General features: G+C 42.7%; 1 protein-coding gene across 1 annotated transcript in view; it reads left to right on the plus strand.

Annotated features, from left to right (window-relative positions):
- Positions 1–218: 218 nt before the first annotated feature.
- Positions 219–23692, plus strand: part of LOC138739184 (short transient receptor potential channel 6-like) — a 100208-nt gene continuing 76734 nt past the window's right edge. The window contains exon 1 of the mRNA XM_069890743.1: positions 219–512. Within this exon, the coding sequence (XP_069746844.1) occupies positions 376–512 (137 nt within the window). The 5' untranslated portion in view covers positions 219–375. The remainder of the gene's footprint in view (positions 513–23692) is intronic.

The following is a 23692-nucleotide window of genomic DNA, read 5'->3' on the forward strand; positions in this document are numbered from 1 at the left end:
AAGCATTTAATATTAATGATAAGACTGCTAGAACATATGAAAATATTATTAAGTCGATCTGGTGTTTCCTTATTTTAACCACGGAAAATTGCAACCGAAACAGATGCTTTGCTCAAATTGAAAGGATAATTAACTTCTAACTCACTGTCCAGCCTCCCATTCAAGATCGAACGACGTGCGAAGCCACTACACTTGCAAGACCTCCGCGTTGCCACCGACCAGCCTCAAAGAGATTCGACAAGAAAGGGTCCGATACACAAGAATATGTAAAAACCTGACGCAGCGGAAGCGTCATTTGAGGAAGGCACCAAATCCCAGTCGGCCTGGGATATAACAGCTGGGCGAAAGCGGTCCGAATCGGAGAAGGAGGGGGAGATGGGCGAGAGGACACCGTGGGTGGCTGTGAATGATTTAGCGATCTTCGCAAACGCAGCCTGTGACTGGGAAGATCATCCTCAAATGAAAGCAGCTATTCGTCCGGGATACTACACACAGTATGGACGCTGCCCCTCGTAAGTATAGCAAGCACAGGTTCGATATCCAGAACGTTTCTTCCATCCAGTTCCAGGACTGGACTGAAGTTCTCCGGCAAGGTGTCCTGGTTGAAAAGGAATTAGAAACAAAAAACTTGGAGAAATGCTTGAAGTGGTCAGATCTTGCGAATATCTCACAAATGTTCAGGTCATCTACTACCTGGGACATGTCTGTAGTCCGATTACTTTGGTGGGTTAGCGACAGTACCAGCAATGCACTGCAGTTACTTGGAGAGGAGGGGTGGGGGGGGGGGGGGTGGTCATTTTCCTTTCATTTCCTTTCCTTTCCTTAATCCACATAATCAACAAAGCCTATTGTAGACCTTCTTTCAGAGAAATAATGGTTTGGATGAGGACCGCATCATCTCGCGGTTTTCCCGGGTTGAGGAACTCTACTCCATAACTTGATAGGGTTTTTTTTTTGTTTAATTTCATTTACAGCAACGAACTGCAACAGTAGCTCCACATCGTTACGAAACTTCGGGGGGAACAAAGCAAGGGTCGATTTAGATTCAGATGTATTTGCTATTTAAGAACAAGCAATTTCAACAGATGTGATTTGTGAACCGAGGTGTTGTCAGCCCCGAATGTGTAACCAAGTGCGTGGGAGGGCTGGCTTCTCCTGGAGTGAAACTGGAGATTTCGGGACTCTGGATGCGCAACAGTGAAGCGTGGGAATCCTCTCGGCCATACTCGACCTCCAGGAGTTGCACTTTTATGGCTCTCCCAAGGGCTTTTTTTTTAAACAAATCGTGACTAAGGAGTGAATTCAAACTAGTCAGTCATGAACTTTGTCTAACTTGGCAGGAACAACTTCAGGCGTATGCACATGTCCAGTTCCAAGCAGAAATCCTCCAGTTCCTTTCAGTGTTTCTGTGCGCCTCTCCATGGAACGTTGTCTGGAGTCGACTCCTCCAATGTGATCCTCCGAATCCGAATCCGAATCCATTGCTGTAACAAAAACTGAATATTTTTCTTCCCCCGAAATGAAGTGAGGGTCCAAACCAAAACCCATAGCAACATCTGTGGCTGTAAATCATTAATTTGATATTCTTTTTAAAACAAAATCCGAGTGCAACCAAAAAGTCTGCAGGCGTGGTGATTGGAGTGAAAATATACGAAGGCAGGCGTCTTTTGGCGTCTATGGGAGGCAAAGCTAGATTCTTAGGGTCAGAGCCCTTCTTCGAGGAAGAGGCAGAATGAGCCAGGAAATCTCAGAATTCAGAGAGTGCTCGCTGGGGGGAGGAATTCAGACTAACAAAAGGTGTTAATCCGATATGATAAGGGGAGAGGAGATAATTCATCACGTCTGCAAAGGGAGATGGGGTAAAGGGGAGAGACAGAGCTTGGGAAAGAGATGGGGTTAAAAGACAGAAGACAATATTAATGCCATCCAGTTGGAGGGATCCCATTTAGAAGATGAGGTGTTCCTCCAATTTGCAGGTGGTCTCAGTCTAACAGGGCATGAGACCATGGACAGATATGTCAGCAAAGGAATGGGATGGGGAATTGAAATGGTTGACTCGTTTATGCCTAATATTACCTTTCTATGTTTATCAGTGAGTCAAATTTTGATCCCATTTAACACAGTTTCATAATCATTAGATGTTTACCTTTCTGATTTCTTATTGGGGCAGTTGGGTAGCTTTTTCAATTTATTTGTTACAATCTGTGCAGAGTACATCGATCACTACACCTTCATTGACCTTCTGAAGGAATTTTGTTAGAAGTAATCATCCCCATACAATCACAGAGTACTTTTGGGCTTTTTTAAAAAAATGAATAAATCTCAAGGTCCTTTCCAATCATTTACTTTTCATTTATGTTAGAATGTTTGATCTATGATTACTTGATTTTCTTTCCCATTATTGTTTATCTTTTACATTAAAATTGTCTGTCATTTAAAAAAATGTTCATATTCAGTAAAATGATTTGAATGATGTCTCATCCCTGATTTTAGGTTTTCTATTTTGCTATTAATAATAATTCTTATGTTTAATGGGTCAGTCAGTCTGCCTGTTCTCTGCCTTGATTCTGGGTGCTGTGGATCTCTTGAATGTAATTCCAAAGTCAAATGTGTTGGAATCGAGAATGACTATATCCTTGAGTCTATTGAACCAATGTGGGCCACTTTATTTTTGAATTGAACAGCAGTTGCAGTTCTTTATTCGTGAATGCAAAGTCTGGCCATTAATTTCAATGGTCCAATAGATGTTATGTGAATTGTTCAGCTCTTCTTAGCTTCTAAAATGTGACATCATGCTATCCATAAATGCTAAACATGAAGTAAACATGTAGCAGACACTCAGTTAATTATTATAACCACAAAACAGTTCCACTGCTTGAAAATGAACTGATGAAAGAGTGGAGTTTCTTTCCATCAGATTTTAGATGAAGGAAATTTTTAAAAAGTGTGAAATTTATTTTTTACTCAAATAGGTTAAAAACGATGCTGGAAATCTGAAATAAAATGAGAAAATGTTGGAGATATTCAGCAGGTTACCCAATTAATATTTCAGGTCATCTCTCCTAGTTTTGATGAAATGTCATCAATCTGAAATGCTACCTCTTTCTCTCTGCAGATGTTGCTTGACTTACTAATTATTTCCAGCATTTTCATTTTTTACACGATCTTGTCTTGTTTTCTCCTCTTTCTAGTCTTCATCCCTCTGATTTTTCTTCAGCGACATATTTGGGATTAAACTCACCCCTTTTAATTTATTTTTTCCTTCGCAAGTCTTTCATAGTTATCGAATCAGATTGATAGATTTCATAACACTGCCATCTGATTGGTTCATTCCCTAGAAGCCTTCATCCTCTCGTTATGACATGTTCAGCGTGCACTCTCAACAACTTCCCCTCCTAAAATAAAGAAGCCAACAAAGGAAGGTTCAGATTCAAAAAGGATCCTGACAGTAAATGCTGATGGTCCATTTCTCTCCTGACCCATTGGATCCCTCCAGCTTTTCATTGTCTGCTTTAGATTCCAGCATCTGCAGTTCCTTGTGGCTCTTGATAAGTTTAATAACAGACAGGAGTAAATAATGAGCTATAGAAAATAACGTGAAATTATGATTGAATACTAATTGGTTCTTGGATAAAATTTAATAATCCTGATCTGTCAAAAGCTACTAAACTATGACATCTTATTTACAATCTCATTCTGAACAAACTTGATGTGATGTATCTTCTTTAGAAAAATAAGAGAAGATGTAATTTTGAGGTTAGTTTTCCAAGTTTCCTATTGCAAAGTTGTATTAATTTTCTAGCTCTCTACCCGCTTGTTGTAAGCTGACCAAATCAGTTACGGTTTTTTTTTTACACAGCTGCTGTGTTCCAAAAAAATAATTCCCAAAATTTTGGAACACCATCTGTGTAAAAGTTTTGGAATGGAAATGAGGGACTCATTCCCATTCTGAAATTTTCCCTCCTCAACCCCTAAATATTTTTACAGAATGCCTGCCGTCTAAACTGAACTGCAGACATTCCATGTCTGAGGGGCTAATGAATAGGATATAGTGATAATGTGTAAAGAGCACAATGTTGCAGCCTTTAATTATAATGCCAAATGCTAAATAGATTGAGCAGTTTGATGCTGTCAAATAATTCATAAAATATAGGTTTTAAATAAAAATTGCCTGCCTAGCTATTAATGGAAATACAGTTGGAGATGTTGTGATTTTGAAGTTCAGCTGTATTTAGCAGGTGTTTGAATCTAATAGAAGACTCTAATAAAATGCCACTTTGAAATACAGTATTTTATTGATTGTATATAATTTCACGTAATGTATACTGTACATTAGCAAATGTGAGTTCAGCATCTGATTATTTTTGCATACTTGGTCTCCTAATTACTTGTGGGAATTCAATAGTCGAAGTGATCTTTAACTTTATGTTCATCTCGCTCCTGTTTATTCATTCACGTAGCACTGATGAGAGCACAAACCTTTTTGAACATAACTTTATGGTAAGGCGATTCAGTCGGTCCCATTTATCGGGTGGAGTGATGTATGAATTTAATTTGAACTAAGTGAGATAGGACTCCCGAAATATTTTTTGAGAAACATTGAATTGGTTAAATTGTTAGGGCTTTGGACAATGACTTTTGGTCAGCCATGTCTTTCTTTTAAATTTTTAAAATTTTTCACACATGTCTGTAGCAGTCAAAAAAAGAGCTTCTGAACCTCAGCCTGAATTGAAGTATTTGATCATTTGCCCCAAGAATCCCAGCTCCACAAGCCTGTATCTAACTCATTTACTGCTGATGTTTCTCTGGGTGTTTCAGAAAAAAATGCAACAATTAAATTATTTGATAATGTCATCCAATGAACAGGTCCCCAACTCTGATTTTGTAAAGTATAATTATTCCATCAAATGTATAACAATTCATGTCCTAGCTAGTTATCCCACAGGATCGATGGAATTACACTAAGTTCCTGGTCACATAAATGGGGTTGATTTCAGATTAAAACTGCCAGTCCTGCCTAGTCCGAGATTAAATAATTTCTACAACAATATATATTAAAAAAAACTTTCCGATTGTGTGCTTTCACTAAAAACTCTTATACTTATTTAACACGGACAGAAATGTGTAAATGATTATGTTCCAAGTGGCTTTAGTTTTGAACAGTCGAAGAGTTCCAGAACCACCTACAACCCAAACAGGAGAAATGCCGTTCCAGTTAAATTTGGTAAAAATGAGCTGAGCTAGAAGAGTGTAAATTCGCTGTGATTGACAGGTCAACATCATTCAACAAAATGAATCAAAGCCTTTAAACTTGGTTTCATCTGTAAAACATCCTAATTATGTCAATTTGAAATTGGAATATTTTAAGTCACTGAAAGAGAAGTTTGAAAATAGATCAAAAATCACTTCATTATTTGCTGTGCAAACTACAGTCCTGAATCTTACCCTTGAAATTAACTATGAAATTTCTCTGCTGGTAGCAAAACATGGGAAGAATCATACAAGTGGGGAGGAATGATGAAACCCACAATATCAAAATAGTTATGCAAAAGGATGACAAAGTTGTCCAAGCAATGCCCTTTAGTAACAGTATTGTCTGAAACAGAATAGATGACATCAGTCAAGATGTTGAAAAACAGCTTACTGAGAAGTTGAAATCATGAAAGTTCTCAATACAATTGGATGAATCTACTGTACTGGACAGTGAGGCTCTGTTCTTGACATATGTGAGATATATTCATCAGGAAGTGTTTCAAGAGGAGATATTTTTTGAATATTAGAAACAACCACTACTGCAGTTGATATCTACAGTAAGCTCAAAAAATATTTAGATGAAAATGAAATACCAAAAAGAAACATTACACCTTGTGGTGCAGATGGTGCACCTGCTATGATGGGTAAAAAACAGGATGCTTAAAATTAATGAAGGATAAAAATCCAAACATTTTGGTTGTGCATTGTGTTATCCACCGAGAAAACTTAGTTGCCAAGAAAGTTTCTCCTATTCTACATGAGATACTGCATTCTGTGATCAAGTCTATCAAAGCTAATGCCAAATGTGAACGTCTGTTCACATTTTGTGTTGCTAAAAATGTAGAACATGTGAAATTATTGCTTCACACTGAAATAAGGTGGTTGTTAAAGGGAAACTGGTTCAAAAGATTGATGGAACTGCTTGATCTCCTCAGTGAGTTTTTGAAGGACAAATTGATAGTCTATCAATGACTCCAGGCTTTATTAAACTTTAGACTTGTAGCTGGCCCAATTCTGTGCTTGACTGAGGAGAGAGAGAGAGAGAGAGCGATTGACTTTTCTTCCAGGGTCACAAGGGGAGGAATTACCAGGGAGGTACCAGTGGGGGATGGGCCAGCTACCCATTGACAGTCACATATATTCATATTACCACATTCAACCCCTCTTTTAAAACAAAACCCCGCTGGATTAAATTTCTAGAGGCTTAGCCAGTTGGGTGGCCTCCTTTAGCTCTGTGACTGGCGCAGTTCCACCAGTGGTGTAATGGGTGGCTTCATTGCCAGTTGTGTGTCCTGAGGCTGGGGAGGGAGGCTGGCTCCATAGGAGGTGGGGCTTGGTTGTACGTGGGGGCAGTCGTGGTGGTCAGAGCAGCTGGAGCAGGGTTCGGGGTATATGGCGTGGCGTGTGGGGATGGGTTGCTGACCTCCACTGAGTCCCTGATTGGGGTGGTATGGATGTAGGTAGGACCTGTGTTGAAGGGGGTGGGGAGTGGACATGGGTCTCGGACGGGGACCGTGTCCTCATGGCAGTCTGGGTAACCATGTAGGCATTGGCATGCAGAAGTCTTCGATCCCTCACATATTTCTTAGCAGACGGGCCCTGGAGATTAGACCCAGAGTGGTAGTGTGATCCTGGTCACCAATTTCCTGGGAAAGGAAAACATTGGGGATTGTGTTGGTAGCGGTGTATAGCAAGGATCAGATGGTGTGGAATGCTTCCAGCATGACTTCCTACCAATGGGACACTGCCAGGTCTTTCTATTTAAGAGCCAGCAGGACAGCTTTCCAAACTCTGGTGCTTTCTCTCTCTACCTGGCCATGCCCCCGGGGGTTGTTGCTGGTCATCCTACTAGTGTCAATGCCTCTGGCCAATAGGTAATGCCACAGTTCATTGCTCATAGAAGGGGATCCCCAATCACTGGATGTAATTCAGGTAACCAGAGAGGGTAAATATGCTGCAGAGCACCTTTATGATGGTGGCTGAGGTCATGTAGAAATCAATGCTGAGTCATTCAAAGGGGCCTGTGACCTTTATGAGGTGCGACTTGTCGGGCTGGAAGAACTATAGTTTGTATTCTGTACAGACTTGACAATGTCTGGTCAACAACCTGATGTTCTCAATGGAGTAGGGAAGGTTCTGTGCTTTTATGAAGTAGAACAATCTCATGACTCCAGGGTGGCAAAGGTCATCATGGAGGGATTGGAGCTGGCTGAGATTGGTAATGCCAAAAAGTACCCAGAGGAAGTGATAGAGTCTGCCATCTGCTTCAATGCGGTATACTGGTGGTCTCCTGGGTGAAGGGGAAGTTGGTGGTATACCAACTTTAGGTCAATGGTGGAGAACACCCTATATTGGGCAATCTTGTTGGCCATGTCAGCAATCTGGGGAAGGGGGTATGCATACAGCTGCATGAAGTGGTTGATTGTTTGGCTGTAGTTGATCACCATGCAGGGTTTACTAACTCCCCTGACCACCACAACTTGGGCTCTCCATGGGCTGGAGCTGTGGGCTATGACCCCTTCCACCAAGAGTCACAGCACCTTGGAATTTATGAATGCCCTGTCCTCAGTGATACAGTGATTGGGCCCCCTTGAATTCTTGAACTGGCTCTGGAAGTCCTGCCTCAGAAGGATCAGTTCACAGAGCTGAGGCATTAAAAGTAAAGGGAAATTGTCCTAAGGTTCACCATGCACCATTAATGATGCCATACAATTCCCGCAGATCTTGGCAGATTGGACCTTTGCAACATTGATATCGTGCTGCTCCTTGGTGAGAGAGGGTTTGTGAGCAATGTCCGGGTGGATGAAGCTTTCAGTGCTTCCACTGTTGAACAGGTGGTTAGTTTGTTTTCCATTTACCTCAATCTTCATCGTTGAGTGGGTGATTGGGTGAGAGCTGCCTTGATCCAAGATGATGGACGCCAGTACCGGGTCACAGTCATTGACAGAGTTGGGGCTGGTTCGGTAAGATGGCAACCCCCATGTTGACCACGCGGTCACATCAGGAGAGATGGATGGAGATGTTGGAAGTGGAGTCGGGTTCGATGGCCGATCGCCGGGGGTGCACATGGCACTGCTCAGTAGGGAAGGCTTCGATTACATACTCTCTCATAGTGTCCTTCCTGCATCCCGAGAAGGTGGCTTCTCTCACCGGGCAGCATTTCTGGGGGTGCTTCTGCTGGCCACAGAAGTAGCACTTCAGGCACTTGGCTGTGGTGGTGGCAATGGAGGTAGGGTCGGGGCCTCCCTGTACAGAGGTGGTCTGGAATGTTGTGTCCCAAAATAGCTGCCCCCGTAGCCCACACGTGGAAGTCCTGTTGCCAGTGGGTTGAATCTAGAGTCTTAGTAAGCTGGAGGGCTCTCTATAATGGCAGCCTGTCTTCCTCTAGCAGTTGGTGATGGATGTAATCGGACATCACCCCAGCTACTGAAGCGTCCCGGATCAACTCTTCCACATACTAGTCTGCATTCTCACCCCAGATCATGTGGGGCACAGAAGAAATCATCCAGAGATGGGGTTGCTGTTTTCTCGAGGTCAGGAGGTACTGTGAGTAGAGTTTGTTTACCCATAGTCTGCAGAGGTTGTGGAGCTTGGTCAAAGCTGTGGGGTAAGTCCTGCAACCCCTGATCGCCACGTATGCCCTGTGGCTGACCCTCACTCGCAGTAACTTGAGTTTCTTCTCATCAGAGTCCACAAAGTCCTCAGAAACTTCCAGGAAGTCTGTGAAACTATTGATCCACTACTCATACAGCTCTGGGGTCTTTGGTGTCTGTGGGTAGAAGTCTAGTCTGTTGGGTCACAGCAGTTTGTCCATCCCATGTGGAAGATTTAAAGTGTAATAAATTGATAGGCTTTATCAATGACTCCAAAGGCAAAAACTGAGGAATGATGGGCCAGCTACAAATCTAAAGTGTTAAAGCCTGATACCATGTGCTCAACTGAGGATGGGGAGGGAAGTTGACATTTATTCCAAAATTACAAGGGGAGGAGTTAACAGGGCGCAAGTCACCAGTGGGGATGGGGCAGCTACCTATTGTCAGTCACATGTACACATATTCATATCACCACTCAAACCTGAAATGAAGTTCTTGCTAACAACAGATGGCAAAGTTTATGAGTTACTTTTTGGAGAAAGTACATTGAACAAACAATTCCATGATGATCATTAATGCAAAAGCAAAGATATTTGGATTCATGACACTTCTTGAATTATGCCAAAGGAATACTTCTACAAGAAATTTCAGTCAATTCTATTGGTTGAATAAGTGTGAAGTAACCTATCCTACTACAGATGTCATTGTTGACCATTTGAAAATGTTGGTTACTGACTTCAATAATAGATTTTATGACTTTAAAGGCAATAGATTTTCCATCTTGGTTAACTCAGCCATTGCTGGTGGACTTATCTGAGGTTCCAGTGCAATACCAAGAGGAGTTATCTGAGTTGCAACATGATGAATCTGTCAAATCTCTGTTCAAAGTGAAAGGAACCATGATGTGGCTGTCTAATGAGATCAAAAAGAAATCCCCAAATGACGACTTTAGCAAGAGAACTATTAATACATTTTCCATCATCTTATTTAGCAGAATGTGGCTTCAGTTGTTTGTGATTTGCTACAAACTAAGAGAAACCGACTTGAAATTACAAAACATGGAGATTTAAGTTTGAAACTAACAAAATTAGTCCCTTAAATAAAAAAAAATCTGCAGCCACTGAAGTGATGACAATTGTTGAATGTGTGTTTGAGATGGTTGATGTATTGAAGTAGTAGTTGAATATGAAATATGTGTTGCAGTGTATTCCTGACCTTAATTGCATTGCACTTGCAGTAAATGATTTAATTAAAACTTCTTTTGAATATATAACTTTTTTCACTAATGGTGGGGTGTATGTATCTTTTGAAAATATAAAGTGGGGCCTAGGGCAAAAAAGGTTGAGAACCACTACTCTGCCTGTTTCCTAGGTGTAATAGTATCCCTATAATTCCTATCTATCTCAATCTCTGCTTCCCAAATTCTCTGGTTTATCCACCTCCTACTCCAAAGCCTCAACGTGGCTTGTTGGGAGCCTCTGCCCTACTTGCTAACAACACCACTCTCTGCCTACTTATGTTGGTAGTATGCTCCTGTGGGAGGCAAAAAATTATACATATGCACACTACTGAAGTTCATACATTAAAACAATTATTCTTAATAAATATTAGAGTCACAGAGAGCTGTTTATAGCAGACAATCAGCAGTTTCACTGCCCATGGGAAGAGGTTATTCCTGGAGGTTCTGGCCCTGATACTTCTGTGTATCTTTTTCCTGGCAGGAATGACTGGAAAATGTTCCATGAAGGTTGGTATGGATTCTTCCTGATTTAAATTACCTCTTTAAAGACCAATCCTGGTAAATCCCATCGATGGGAAGAAGGGCGACCCCAGTGATCCTCTTTTCTGTTTTTATGATCCTGTGATTTGACCTCCAATCCGATCCTCTACAGCAACCATACCAAACTGTGAATCAGCCAGTCAGAATGTTTGTGATAGAGCTCCTGTAAAAAGTTGACATAAATGGTTGGCCAGTAGCCTGGAATGCTCAGCTTTCTAAGGAAGTGTAGACACTGTTGCTCCTTTCTGACTAGTGAGAAGAATCTTATGTATCAGGATTGGTCATTTGTTAAGTGGACTTTGAGGAACTTGGTCCTCTCCACTCTCTCCACTACTGATTTATTAATGTGTAGTCGAAGCCGGTTATCATTGGTCCTCCTGAAGCCCACAATCATCATCTTTGTCTTTTCCACTTTGAGGCTCAAGTTGTTATTCCCACACCATTTCATGGGATTTTCTACCTTTTTGTATTTTGACTCATAATTATTGCTGATGAGGCCAACTACAAACTTTATGGGACTGTTGGAGGTGTTTCTAGTTTTGCAGTCTTGGGTCAGTAGGGCTAACAAGATTAGATTGAGCTCACAGCCCTGAGGTACGTCAGTATCCAGTGTGATGGTGTTTGACATTCTATTGCCAACTCAGGCAGACTACAGTCTTTCCAGGGAGTCCAGAATCCAGTTACTGAGAGGGTTGTTGAGTCCCAGCGAGGACAGTTTCTCCAAAAACCTATGGGGAATGAGCTGAAGCCACGGGGTGATCATGTGCTGATTTCTTTTTCCCCTTACCTCTCTCGCTGTTCACTCATCTACCAGTGGAATCCTACACGCTGGGTGTTAATCACCTGCTCAAATATGCAATCTATGACTTGATCAGCCTCCTGGATGATCCTCAGTTTATCCAACTCCAGCTCCAGTTCCTTAATACGGTCTTTCATAAGGGATGGCTGTATTTCCCACAGGAGTGGTGATCAGACAAATTATTGAATTCCATGAATTCCTACAACCTAGGAGAAGCATTCCACTGCTTTATCTGCCAACACTCTTGCACTGTATTACAAGCAACCAAGACCAAATCAACATTAACAAAAGGGAAAAAAAACTTTCCTTTCTTACCTGCTTCTTTGGCCTCAGCCTCTTCTCGCCAAGGCCTTTTGAGCCGAATCCCCTCCATCAATTATTTATTCCAGTTATTCCATCAATAGGTCCTTGTATATTAATTTAACCTTGCAAGATGGTTACTTTATCATCCTCATTTTACTATGGTTAAACATGTTCTTATTGATCTAATTTTCTCCTGTTCATTAATCCAGAATCAAATACGGTTGAAGAGACAAATAAATTTTTGATATAATGTTAAGTAAGATAAGACCTCAGCAATGAAGACTGTTTTGTCAGACTTTACTGGACATGAGTACTCAGTACGGGTAAAATTCTTGCCAAACATGTATTCCTAGAGTTCATTTGGAAAATTCTGTAGCTGCCATAAATCTGAATTATAAACAGAAATGCCAGAACTTAGAAGGTTAGGCTGCATCAGTGAGAAAGGAAAGGCATTGTTTTAGGTCAATGAACCTTTATAATCTCTGGGAAACAGTATAAATGTCTAAAAACTTCATAGGTAGCAAGAGACAAACAACATCTGAATTATCAGAAGAGAAGGGAGGGAAAGAACCCAAATGCTGGAGATGTGAGACACGAGACAAGAAAGAATGAAAATCTGAATTTGTTTAACTCTTCTTCCTTCTTCTCAAATGTTTCCCAGTTCAGGTTCGCACTTTGACCCACAGCTTTAACAAAAGTCTGTTTCCCCCTTTTCAGTATCCAGAATCCCAGCAGTTCTGATATTCTTTTCTTCTCACTTTCCTCTGATCTTACTTCTCCACCCAGTTTTATCCGTTGCCATATTTCCAATATTTCTTACAACCTTCCCCTCTCTGCTCTGAAGGACCAGTCCTCAGCAGAGGAAGGCATCATCTTCATTCCCTTATGTCTGAACCCCAATATTATGGCTCTTCTTTCACAGCCATAGCCTACATGCTCCCTTTTGAATCAGATATCTTCACCACAGATAGTGACCCAAATCTACCATCTCAGAATTCCCAGTTCACTTGATCTTTTGCTTCCTCACACTTGCTACATTTATTCATAAAACATAAAATAGTACAGTACAGGGCAGGCTCTTCAGACCATGATGCTGTGCCGACTTATGTAAACTTGCTCTGCCACAATCTAATCCTTCCCTGTGGTACTCCCATAACCCTCTACTTTTCTTTCATCCATGTGCCTATCTAAGGTTATTTTGAATGTCCTCATTGTGCCAGCCTCCACCACCATCCTTGATGATGCATTCCAGACATCCTCTATCTTCTGTGTTTTAAATAAAAACAACAACAAAAAACCAAAAAAACACCTTTGACATCTCCTCTAAACTTTCCTCCACTCACCTTAAACTGATGTCCTCTAATATTTGCTATTGTTGCCTGGGAAAGAAGTGCTTGTTGTTCATCTTATCTAAGGCCCTCTTAATTTTAAATACCTCTATTAAGTTACCTCTCCTCCTTCATTGCACTGAACAGAAAAGTCCTCATCCTTCCAATATTGCTTCCTAAGACATGTCCCAATCCAGGCATCCATTCAAAAATATCTACATACTCTGGTGATGAGGCTTCCAGAAGCGAATTCATACTCCAAGTGGTGTAAACAGAGTTGTATAGAGCTGCAGCATTACCTCACTGCTCTTGATCTCGTCACCCTATCAATTTGCATGGCAGCTTTGAGGTCCTAGATTTCTTTGTTCCTCCTCACTATTAAGAATCTTACCATTAACCACATAATCTCCCTTCATGTTGGACCTTCTAAAGTGCATCACCACACCTATCCAGATTGAACTCCATCTCTCACTTCTCTGCAACTTGCCTACATCCCATTGTAACCTAAAACAGCTTTCCACACTATCCATAACACCTCCAACCTTTGTTTTATCTGCAAATTTACTGAAGTACCCCTCTCCTTCATCCAAGTCCTTTATATTTAAAAAAAAACACAATGACCAATGTTCTTAGAATACTTCCTACAAAACACAAGTCACCAACCTCCAAAGCAGAATATGCCCCATCTATAACCATCCTCTGCCTTCTGTGGGCAAGTCAAATTTGAATCCATACAGCAAATTTCTTTGCCTCATGTCCTTCTGGATGAACCTACCATGGGGAACCTCGTGAAACTTTTTTTTATCTGCGCTTTCATGTTATAATGCTTTGCAAGCCAAGAATCAATGTTTTAGCAAAACAAAAATAAATTTTGATTCCATAGAAGGATATCATAGGATCTGATCTTGCTCTTTGAAAATATGTAGTCTTGCTCCTTTTGCCCTTGCTCATAATTAACACCTGGCACAGTTTTGAAGATCTAATTGGAAAACCGATTGAAGCCATGATGGCTGAGTAAGTGTAACTAGTTGTGTTGACAGCATTTGTCAGGACAACTCCAGGACTGCAGAGGTGAACAGGTTAAACCAGCAACATGTTTGAATAAAGTATAACATTGTTTTTGGTGCATAACAATTTGTTAAAGAAATATTGTCATGGGTAAATAGTAGTTAATTCTATCCAACTGAATATTGAATTTACATCTAATTATGGATAATGTTCAACAACTAAAGAGTTATCAATATTTCAATCTCAAAATAGACCTGTACTTCAGAATCAAGCAACAGAATTATAAAGGAATGCACTGTCTCCCTGATCTTGAAATTTAAAACTTTATAAACTTAAATTTAAGCTTTTAATGTTATACCTTTCCAAATGTAGTTGGCAATATAACATTTTTGCTTTAGGGTAAGTTAATGATCAGATCAGTAAAACAATTCTTTCACTTCACAGATTTGTGTGCATTTTAATATCCCCATAATAAAATGGAAGATCACATGTGGTGCACCGAGTGGAAATGAACAATATTAACATGTCTTTGGCTTGTGTTCTTGGTCCACACTCAATTCAGTGATGTCAACCAGAGCTAATACATGGGTGTTCCTTTCATCCTACGTATGCCTGAAAGAAAATCAAGCCACAATTCTCAATTTTAATCAGTGTTCTATTCACAATCAAGAACCATGAGCTGGAATGAAGTGCCAAAGATGCTTAGTTTGGGACATCACTCCACTGCAAATGCTAGACTTTTAGATTCTTCAGAGAAGTTAGACATGGTCACTAATGATACTGAAAGCCCTTTGACTAATCACTAGTGAAAAACCTGGAGGGAAGGAAAGACAATTAGAGATAAATAAAAAGCGAAAGGAAAATGTGAGAACAGCATTTTCTTGACGATTGTGCTGCATTGTAAGAGTGTATGGGAAGAATTGTGTATGGACTTAACTTAAATCCTTTAATTTGAAATTTGATCTAAAAATCCTAATTCTATTGTACTGAGAGTTGTTAATCTGAGTGCTGCAACTTTACTTTATATCCCTCAGAGTGTGTTTGAAGTGTTAGTACAGTAAAACCCTTGGTATCTGGCATATACGGGGATTGGTAGATGCTGGATAAGCGAATTTTCTGATTGCTTGTGTGTGTGTGAATGGAGAACTAATAGAGAGGTGTGCCAATTTTAAACTTCCATATTTTTTACCCATTTATTTTCTGCATTTTTTTTTATCAGTTGCATGAATTCTGGGTAACAGAAATTTTACTATATTCTTTTTTTGGCCTGGCTTCGTGGACGAAGATTTATGGAGGGGTAATGTCCACGTCAGCTGCAGGCTCGTTTGTGACTGACAAGTCACAGGCAGACACGGTTGCAGCGGTTGCAAGGGAAAATTGGTGGGTTGGGGTTGGGTGTTGGGTTTTTCCTCCTTTGTCTTTTGTCAGTGAGGTGGGCTCTGCGGTCTTCTTCAAAGGAGGTTGCTGCCCGCCGAACTGTGAGGCACCAAGATGCACGGTTTGAGGCGATATCAGCCCACTGGTGGTGGTCAATGTGGCAGGCACCAAGAGATTTCTTTAGGCAGTCCTTGTACCTCTTCTTTGGTGCACCTCTGTCTCGGTGGCCAGTGGAGAGCTCGCCATATAACACGATCTTGAGAAGGCGATGGTCCTCCATTCTGGAGACGTGATCTACCCAGTGCAGTTTGATCTGACTGTATTTAGACATGATGAAAGACATGGAAGATAAAGCTCAAGCAAATGTGAATTATGTGATGCTAATGTTCCACTTTTTAATGGGCAATTAATACTTAAATCATATCAAAAAGTTTATCATTGAAAATTTTAAGATTTTGTCCCTGCTTAATAAACACTGTATTTAACTTCTGCAATGCCATCAGTTAATATGTTCCAAGCATGGCATTCACTCGAAAAATAATAGGTTGATTACCTAACTAATCCTATTTTAAATCCTTGATGCATCTGCGAATTGTCAGTGCTTTGGTGGTAACAACCATATTCCCAATAGGAAGTGAAAAAACCCCATCTCAAATCAAAATATACCTTTTCATAGATATTTTTTTGTCAAACTGGTTGGTTATTGAGATTCTCAAGATATTCTATCTATGTTAATTATTTATGAATCAAAGTTGTATATCAAGCTCACACAAATCAATCATTTCTTCTGGAAGCCATGCTCCCCTTAAAGGACCGATCACTTTTATATGGAAGCCATTGCTTGCAATCTGTCGCATCACTGCATGAATAGCATCTACACATGAATATTGTTCAAAGATATCTGAGAGATCGACTTTTCAAAGAGGGGAACCCAAATTTGTCTTCATATCATGGAGACCGGTCTTTTTTTGCTTGATCTTTTCAAGAACACTGGATCATTATACTTGGTCAATCAGGCTTGTCTTTTCCCATTCATTTGGTTGGAAATCTCTTGTTTTTGGAATGGAATATGATAATGCTGCTTTCTGCAAAATGACATAAATTTGACCAAGCATTTCCTATTATAAATTATATATACACAAATACTGATACTAAATCTATAGCATTTGAAAAATTGCAGAGAGTAATTAGATTAAATAGATGCAAATAAATCTGTTAGACAATTACAACCCAGCTGGGTAATTTAAAGGTGATCTCTTACAACCTTTGAGAGATTTAATCTTTGTATTCTTTGATCAATTTGATGATTTATTCTAATATTTATTTCAGTTACCTTCTGCTATCATAGTTCATTGGTTAGTTAGACTCATGTTGAAGATTGACATCAGATGGTAACATGGAGTATTTCCTTTCCCATGTAAATCACAAAATACCACTTTCATTTTATTGACAAAATTCTGTTTATGTTAGTTATATACCAATTAACTTAAAGTATGAAGTTTCTTTAATAACAGATTTATTGTGATTAACTAATTTCCTGTTAACTCATTTTCAATTTTATTTTGGATCAAAGCTTCTTGTAAAATCATTAATGACGCAATTTGAATTAGCATGCATTGTTCCTAATAAAACAGGGTTGGCATGGCAGACAGCCATGGTAGCGATTGAGCTGGCGCTCTGAGCAGTGAGCACAAAGGGGCACTGGCGCCAACAAGCAAACTGGTAAGTGAATGGCTTAAAGACCAGTAACCTCAAAATGGCACTGACCTTGCTGCACAGCCAACAGACAGGGACAGAATGTGGGGAAGAAGGGCATTGTTATGCAGAAAAGTACCTACATGCAGGAAACTCACTTTTGCCATGCAGGTTGTGATGGCAATCACCAAGGTGGGGTGCATGGTTGGAACAGTGCAAGTATAAAAGTAGGGCCTGATCCCTAATAAAACTCAAAGCTTAACCTTAACATGTGTGTGTGTGTGTCTTCTTTTGACTGGTGCGCGGCCACAATTGGTGACCCCGATGGTTTAGACGACATCTAAACCCAGCGATGAGTGAACAGGCAGCAGTCAACATGGTTGCTCTCAAGCTACTGATGCTCTGGACAAATCAACCACGTATGTGGTTTAACCAGGCTGTGGCACAGTTCCAGATCTGGCAGATCATAGCAGAATCCACCTGGTATGACCAGGTGAACACCCTGGACCAGGACACAGCAGGCTGGATAGCCAACTTCATTGAAGGCGCGCACACCGCCTTCAAGGACTCACTGATCGAGACCTTCGGGCTGTCATGGCGTGAGAGAGGGCATGTCTGCTCCACCTGGACGGGTTAATGGACAGGTCCCCATCAACTCTCATGAATGAGATTCTGGCCCTCCTGGGCAAACACGAGCCCTGCATCGTGCTTGATCAGGCATTCCTGGAGCAACTGCCTGAGGACATCCAACTGCTCCTGGCTGATATGGATTTCAGCCATCCCCGGAAAGTCGCAGCACGAGCGAGCATTCTGTGAAAACAGAAGAGAGAGTGCTCTGTGTCCATGGAGCTCATCACTAAACCCCTCAACCAGAGCCTGCCAGTGCAAGCTGCCATGCAAGCATCAGGGAAATGCCAGGGCCAGCTGTCACTAATGACCATGAAGGTTGGCCATCAAATAGCCTCCTGTATGTTTGGGACTGCCAGTCCGGTCGACGCCTCCTCCCCATTGGGACAGGACACCAGGAACAGGCAGTTCGGCCCAAAGCTGAGGGCTGCTAACAACAGCACAATTTGGACCTATGGTAACCGCAAGGCCCATCTGCAGTTGGAAGGCAGCCTCTTCTCATGGGTCTTCACGCTGGCCACAGAAGAACAGCCACTCCTCAGGACAAATTTCCTGTGAGCCCACAGACTGCTAGTGGATCTCAAGGGAAGGAGATTGGTCCACACCAAGACTTTTCAAACATTCCCCCTCTATGATCCCAGGCTCCCAGCACTCCACCTGTACCCCATACAGAGATTAGACAATGAGTATGCCAGGGTCCTGGCTGAGTTCCCTGCAGTGGTCAACCCCCAATTCACCACAGTGATGCCCCGACGTGGAGTACAGCACCACATCCTGACCCAGGGCTCGCCACTCCATTGCAAGGGGAGGACACCTCAGAGAAACTCCAGCTGGAAAAGGAGGAATTCAGGAAGCTGGAGGAGCTCGGCATCATATGGTGGTTGGGCAGCCCATGTGATTCTCCCCTGCACATGGTCCCTAAAGCAACTGGGGGGCTGGAGACATGTGGTGACTACTGGCTCTCAGAGGCCACAACACCGAATCAGCACCCTGTGCTGCACATCCAGCACTTCAGAGCTAACCTGTACTGGACGAAGATCTTCTCTAAGGTAGACCTCATGCGGGGATATCATCAGATCCTGGTACACCCCGATTATATACCAAGACCACCATCATCACCCCGTTTGACCTCTTCAAATTCCTCCAAATGCCTTTCGGGCTAAAGAATACCGCACAGACCTTCCAATGACTCATGGATGTAGTGGGATGAGACCTGGACGGCACTTTTGTGTTCCTGGACGACATCTTGGTGGTGAGTAGGAACCAACAGGAGCATATGGTGCACTTCCGCAACCTCTACACCCGACTGAGCGAGTTTGGCCTGACAATCAACCCAGCCAAATGCCAGTTCAGATTGGAGGCCATCGACTTCCTGGGCCACAGGATAACCAGGGAAAAAGCCACATTGCTACCCAGTAAAGTGGAGGCCATCCAGAAGTTCCCCAGATTTAACTTGACCAAGGGACTAAAGAAGTTCATGGGAATGATTAATTTTTATCACAGGTTCATCCTCCTCAGCTGTCTGGATCATGCGGCCCTTGTTCACCTGGATGGCAGGCAAGGCAAAAGACATCACCTGGGACGAGGAGTCAGCGGAAGCCTTTGTGAAGGCCAAGGAAGCCCTCGTGGACACCGCTCTCCTGGCATATCTTAGATCAGATGCTCCATAGGCCCTGACAGTGGATGCCTCAGGAACGGCAATCGGCGGAGTTCTGGAGCAGCAGATCGAAGGAAGCTGGTGGCTGCTGGCTTTCTTCAGCAAACATCTGCAGCCTCCAGAACTGAAGTACAGTGCTTTTCGGCAGAGAGCTACAGGCACTGTACTTAGCCATCCACCACTTCAGGTACTTCCTAGAGGCCAGTTCCTTCACAGCTTCTATAGATCACAAGCCCCTGACTTTCGCCTTGACTATGATTTCGGCCCCCTGGTCCGCCCACCAACAATGACACCTGTCTTGCATCTTGAAGCACACCACAGAAGTAAGGCACATCTCTGGCAAGGGCAATATAGTGGCCGACGCACTGTCCAGCAAAGTATCAACACACTATCAAGGGGAGTGGACTTCGTGGTACTAGCGGAGGTGCAGCAGAAAGACTAGGAGATTCCCCAATACAGGAATGCCATATCAGGCCTGTAGCTCCAGGACATCCAAGTCAGCACAGGTAACACCACCCTCCTGTACGATGTGGCCACCGGTCATGTCAGACGCATCGTCCTGGCAGCTTGGAGACAACATGGACTGGCTCACCCAACCATCAGGACCACCGTCTGGCTGGTAGCCAGAAAATATGCGGGGCATGGATTGCAGAAACAGTTCAGCGGGTGGGCGAAGGCATGCACACAGTGCCAAATAACCAAGATACAGCAGCACACCAAGACCCCACCTCAGTACTTCAAGCCCACAGAACGAAAGTTCAACCACATCCATGTAGACATAATAGGACCCTTGCTGGTATCGCAGGGTTTCTGCTACCTGTTCACAATGGTCAACCTCTGCACCACGTGGCCAGAAGCAGACCTGCTGGCAGACACGTCCACAACCTTATGCACTAGGGCCCTCATGTTGTCCTAGATAGCACGGTTCGGGTTATGGTCCCACATCATAGCTGACCGAGGGGCCCATTTACCTCCAGTCTGTGGTCCAACCTCGCCAGCCTGTGGGGTGCCCAGCTGCATCACTCAAGAGCTTACCACCCACAGTCAAAACGGTTGGTGAAGCGCTTTCACAGGCTCCTCAAAACTGTTCTCATGACCAGACTCCAAGGAAGCAACTGGGTAGATGAGCCACCATGGATGCTTTTGGACATTCTCACAGCACCCAAGGAGGGCCTCAACACCTCTTTGGCCGAACTCATCTATGGAGCTCCACTGGTGATCCCGGGAGAATTCTTATTATCCCCAGGCAGACAACAGGATGACTCTGCAGTGTTCCTCTGCAAGCTAAGGGAAAGAGTCAGCAACCTGGCCCTGATTCCACCATCCAGGCACAGACACACAAGGACCAACATACCCAAAGACCTGCAGGACTGTGAGAATATTTTGCAGGGGTTCACATCATCCACTGCTTCAGAGGGCATACGAGGGTCTGTTCCGGGTCATTTGTCACAACATGGCCATGTTCGATCTGGAGTTCGAAGGCAAGACTGAGGTCTTCACCACAGGCTGAAGCTGGCACACCTGGACCCAGCACGCCTGGTCGAGACACCAGCACCAGGTGGAAGTGGCAGGCCATCGAAGACTGCAGAGACTTTTCCTCCTGATACCAAGGACAATAACACCAGTTGTGGGGGTGGGGGAGTGTCATGTGGTGGCTGATTGCCACGCTGATCGAGCCAGCGCACTGGGTGGTGAACACAACCAAAAGCCAGCAGCCTGTGCAGCGGAACTGGCCCCAACAAGCGAACCAGCGGGTGCATGGCAAGGACAGCTTAAAGGCCAGTGACCCCAAAATGGCGCTGGACTTGCTGATTAGCCAACAGACAGAGACAGCATGTGGGGAGGAAGGGTATTATTATACAGGAAAGTACCTGCAAACGGGAAACCCGCTTTTGTCATGCATGTTGTCAGCCAAGGGGTGGGGGGGCATGGCAGGAACAGTGTAAGGAATAAAAGTCTGGCCTGAGCCCTAATAAAACTGTGTGTGTGTGTGTGTGTGTGTGTGTGTGTGTGTGTGTGTGTGTGTGTGTGTGTGTGTGTGTGTGTGTGTGTGTGTGTGTGTGTGTGTGTGTGTGTTGTGTGTGTGTGTGTGTGTGTGTGTGTGTGTGTGTGTGTGTGTGTGTGTGTGTTTGTGTGTGTGTGTGTGTGTGTGTGTGTGTGTGTGTGTGCTTTCTAGTAGTGTATTGGTATCTTTTTGGTGGAAAGCTGGAAAATATGTTGTTAGATCCCTAAAGTTTAGGAATGCATATACTTGGAGAAATTAGAATTTCAGGATACTTTACCATATAAGGATATAATGATTACATTAATCTGTGTATCAGTTGGATAACTGATAATCTGAGGTGCCTGCAGGCTCACACCAAGACACAAGAGCAACTTGTCCGTGAACTACTCTTTGCAGACGATGCCGCTTTAGTTGCCCATTCAGAGCCAGCTCTGCAGCGCTTGACGTCCTGCTTTGCGGAAACTGCCAAAATGTTTGGCCTGGAAGTCAGCCTGAAGAAAACTGAGGTCCTCCATCAGCCAGCTCCCCACCATGACTACCAGCCCCCCCACATCTCCATCGGGCACACAAAACTCAAAACGGTCAACCAGTTTACCTATCTCGGCTGCACCATTTCATCGGATGCAAGGATCGACAACGAGATAGACAACACTCGCCAAGGCAAATAGCGCCTTTGGAAGACTACACAAAAGAGTCTGGAAAAACAACCAACTGAAAAACCTCACAAAGATTAGCGTATACAGAGCTGTTGTCATACCCACACTCCTGTTCGGCTCCGAATCATGGGTCCTCTACCGGCATCACCTACGGCTCCTTGAACACTTCCACCAGTGTTGTCTCCACTCCAACATTCATTGGAGCGACTTCATCCCTAACATCGAAGTACTCGAGATGGCAGAGGCCGACAGCATCGAATCCACGCTGCTGAAGATCCAACTGTGCTGGGTAGGTCACGTCTCCAGAATGGAGGACCATCGCCTTCCCAAAATCGTGTTATATGGCGAGCTCTCCACTGGCCACCATGACAGAGGTGCACCAAAGAAGAGGTACAAGGACTGCCTAAAGAAATCTCTTGGTGCCTGCCACGTTGACCACCGCCAGTGGGCTGATATCACCTCAAACCGTGCATCTTGGCGCCCCACAGTTCGGCGGGCAGCAACCTCCTTTGAAGAAGACCGCAGAGCCCACCTCACTGACAAAAAACAAAGGAGGAAAAACCCAACACCCAACCCCAACCAACCAATTTTCCCTTGCAACTGCTGCAACCGTGTCTGCCTGTCCCGCATCAGACTTGTCAGCCACAAACGAGCCTGCTGCTGACGTGGACATTACCCCTCCATAAATCTTCGTCCACAAAGCCAAGCCAAAGAAGAATCTGTGTATAACATTTTCAGTACAGAATGACAAAGAATAAGAAGAAAATTCACATTTGGATATTTGGATGTTCATGATTTAGCTTATTCCATTCATACTCATGAATTTACTGCTAATTTAACCTGTGTGTAAGGTCAGTTTTCTTTGACATAATGCCAGCAATAAAAGTCATGTGATAAATTCTGGTTGGAGTAGTTTACACTCAGTTCCGACTTGGATTTGATCTGAGCATGATGCATAATCCCCGAGTGTAAAGTGAAGTTGGTTAAAAGCCACCACGCACCAAGCTAAGATGTGTTTGAAGATAGGGAAGAGACTAAAGTTAAGTAGGCCTTACTTACTCTGAGTCTCTTGTATGTAACTTGAAATTATTCAAACCATCTTCATTCCTGAAGGAGAAGCTTCCTTACCTTGAGGAACACAGTATAACATATCATTCTTTATCATCTCTAATAATCCTTATTTATGACTGGCAAAAGCAATCAAAATCAGCTAATTGTAAAAAAAAAGTTTTAATGCCATCTTAATAACAAAGAGGAGCCCAAGAGATTTTAAAGAACCTCACAATATGCGTCTCCAAAGCTAAATTCTGTGTTTGAATCTATTAATTTCTCGTAGCAATAAAGATGCTTTATGTGAAGTAGCTGCAAAATACTTTCTTAAAGGGGAGTAGTTTTGATCTTGTGTGATAATGTGAATCATTTGATAATGTGAGGAGAGTTAGCATTGATATTAAAAGAAAATGAGTGAGATGTAAATGAGTGAGAGGCTGATAGCTACCTAGCCTATTTTGTAATATATCATGAAGTCATATTTAACTCCCAAATGTGAACTCTAATCTGAAGGAATATTAATTGTGTTTACATAACTAAATTGAGAAATTATTAATCTCG

The sequence above is a fragment of the Narcine bancroftii genome, chromosome 7 (genome assembly GCF_036971445.1).
Source record: "Narcine bancroftii isolate sNarBan1 chromosome 7, sNarBan1.hap1, whole genome shotgun sequence".
Lineage (NCBI taxonomy): Eukaryota > Metazoa > Chordata > Chondrichthyes > Torpediniformes > Narcinidae > Narcine > Narcine bancroftii.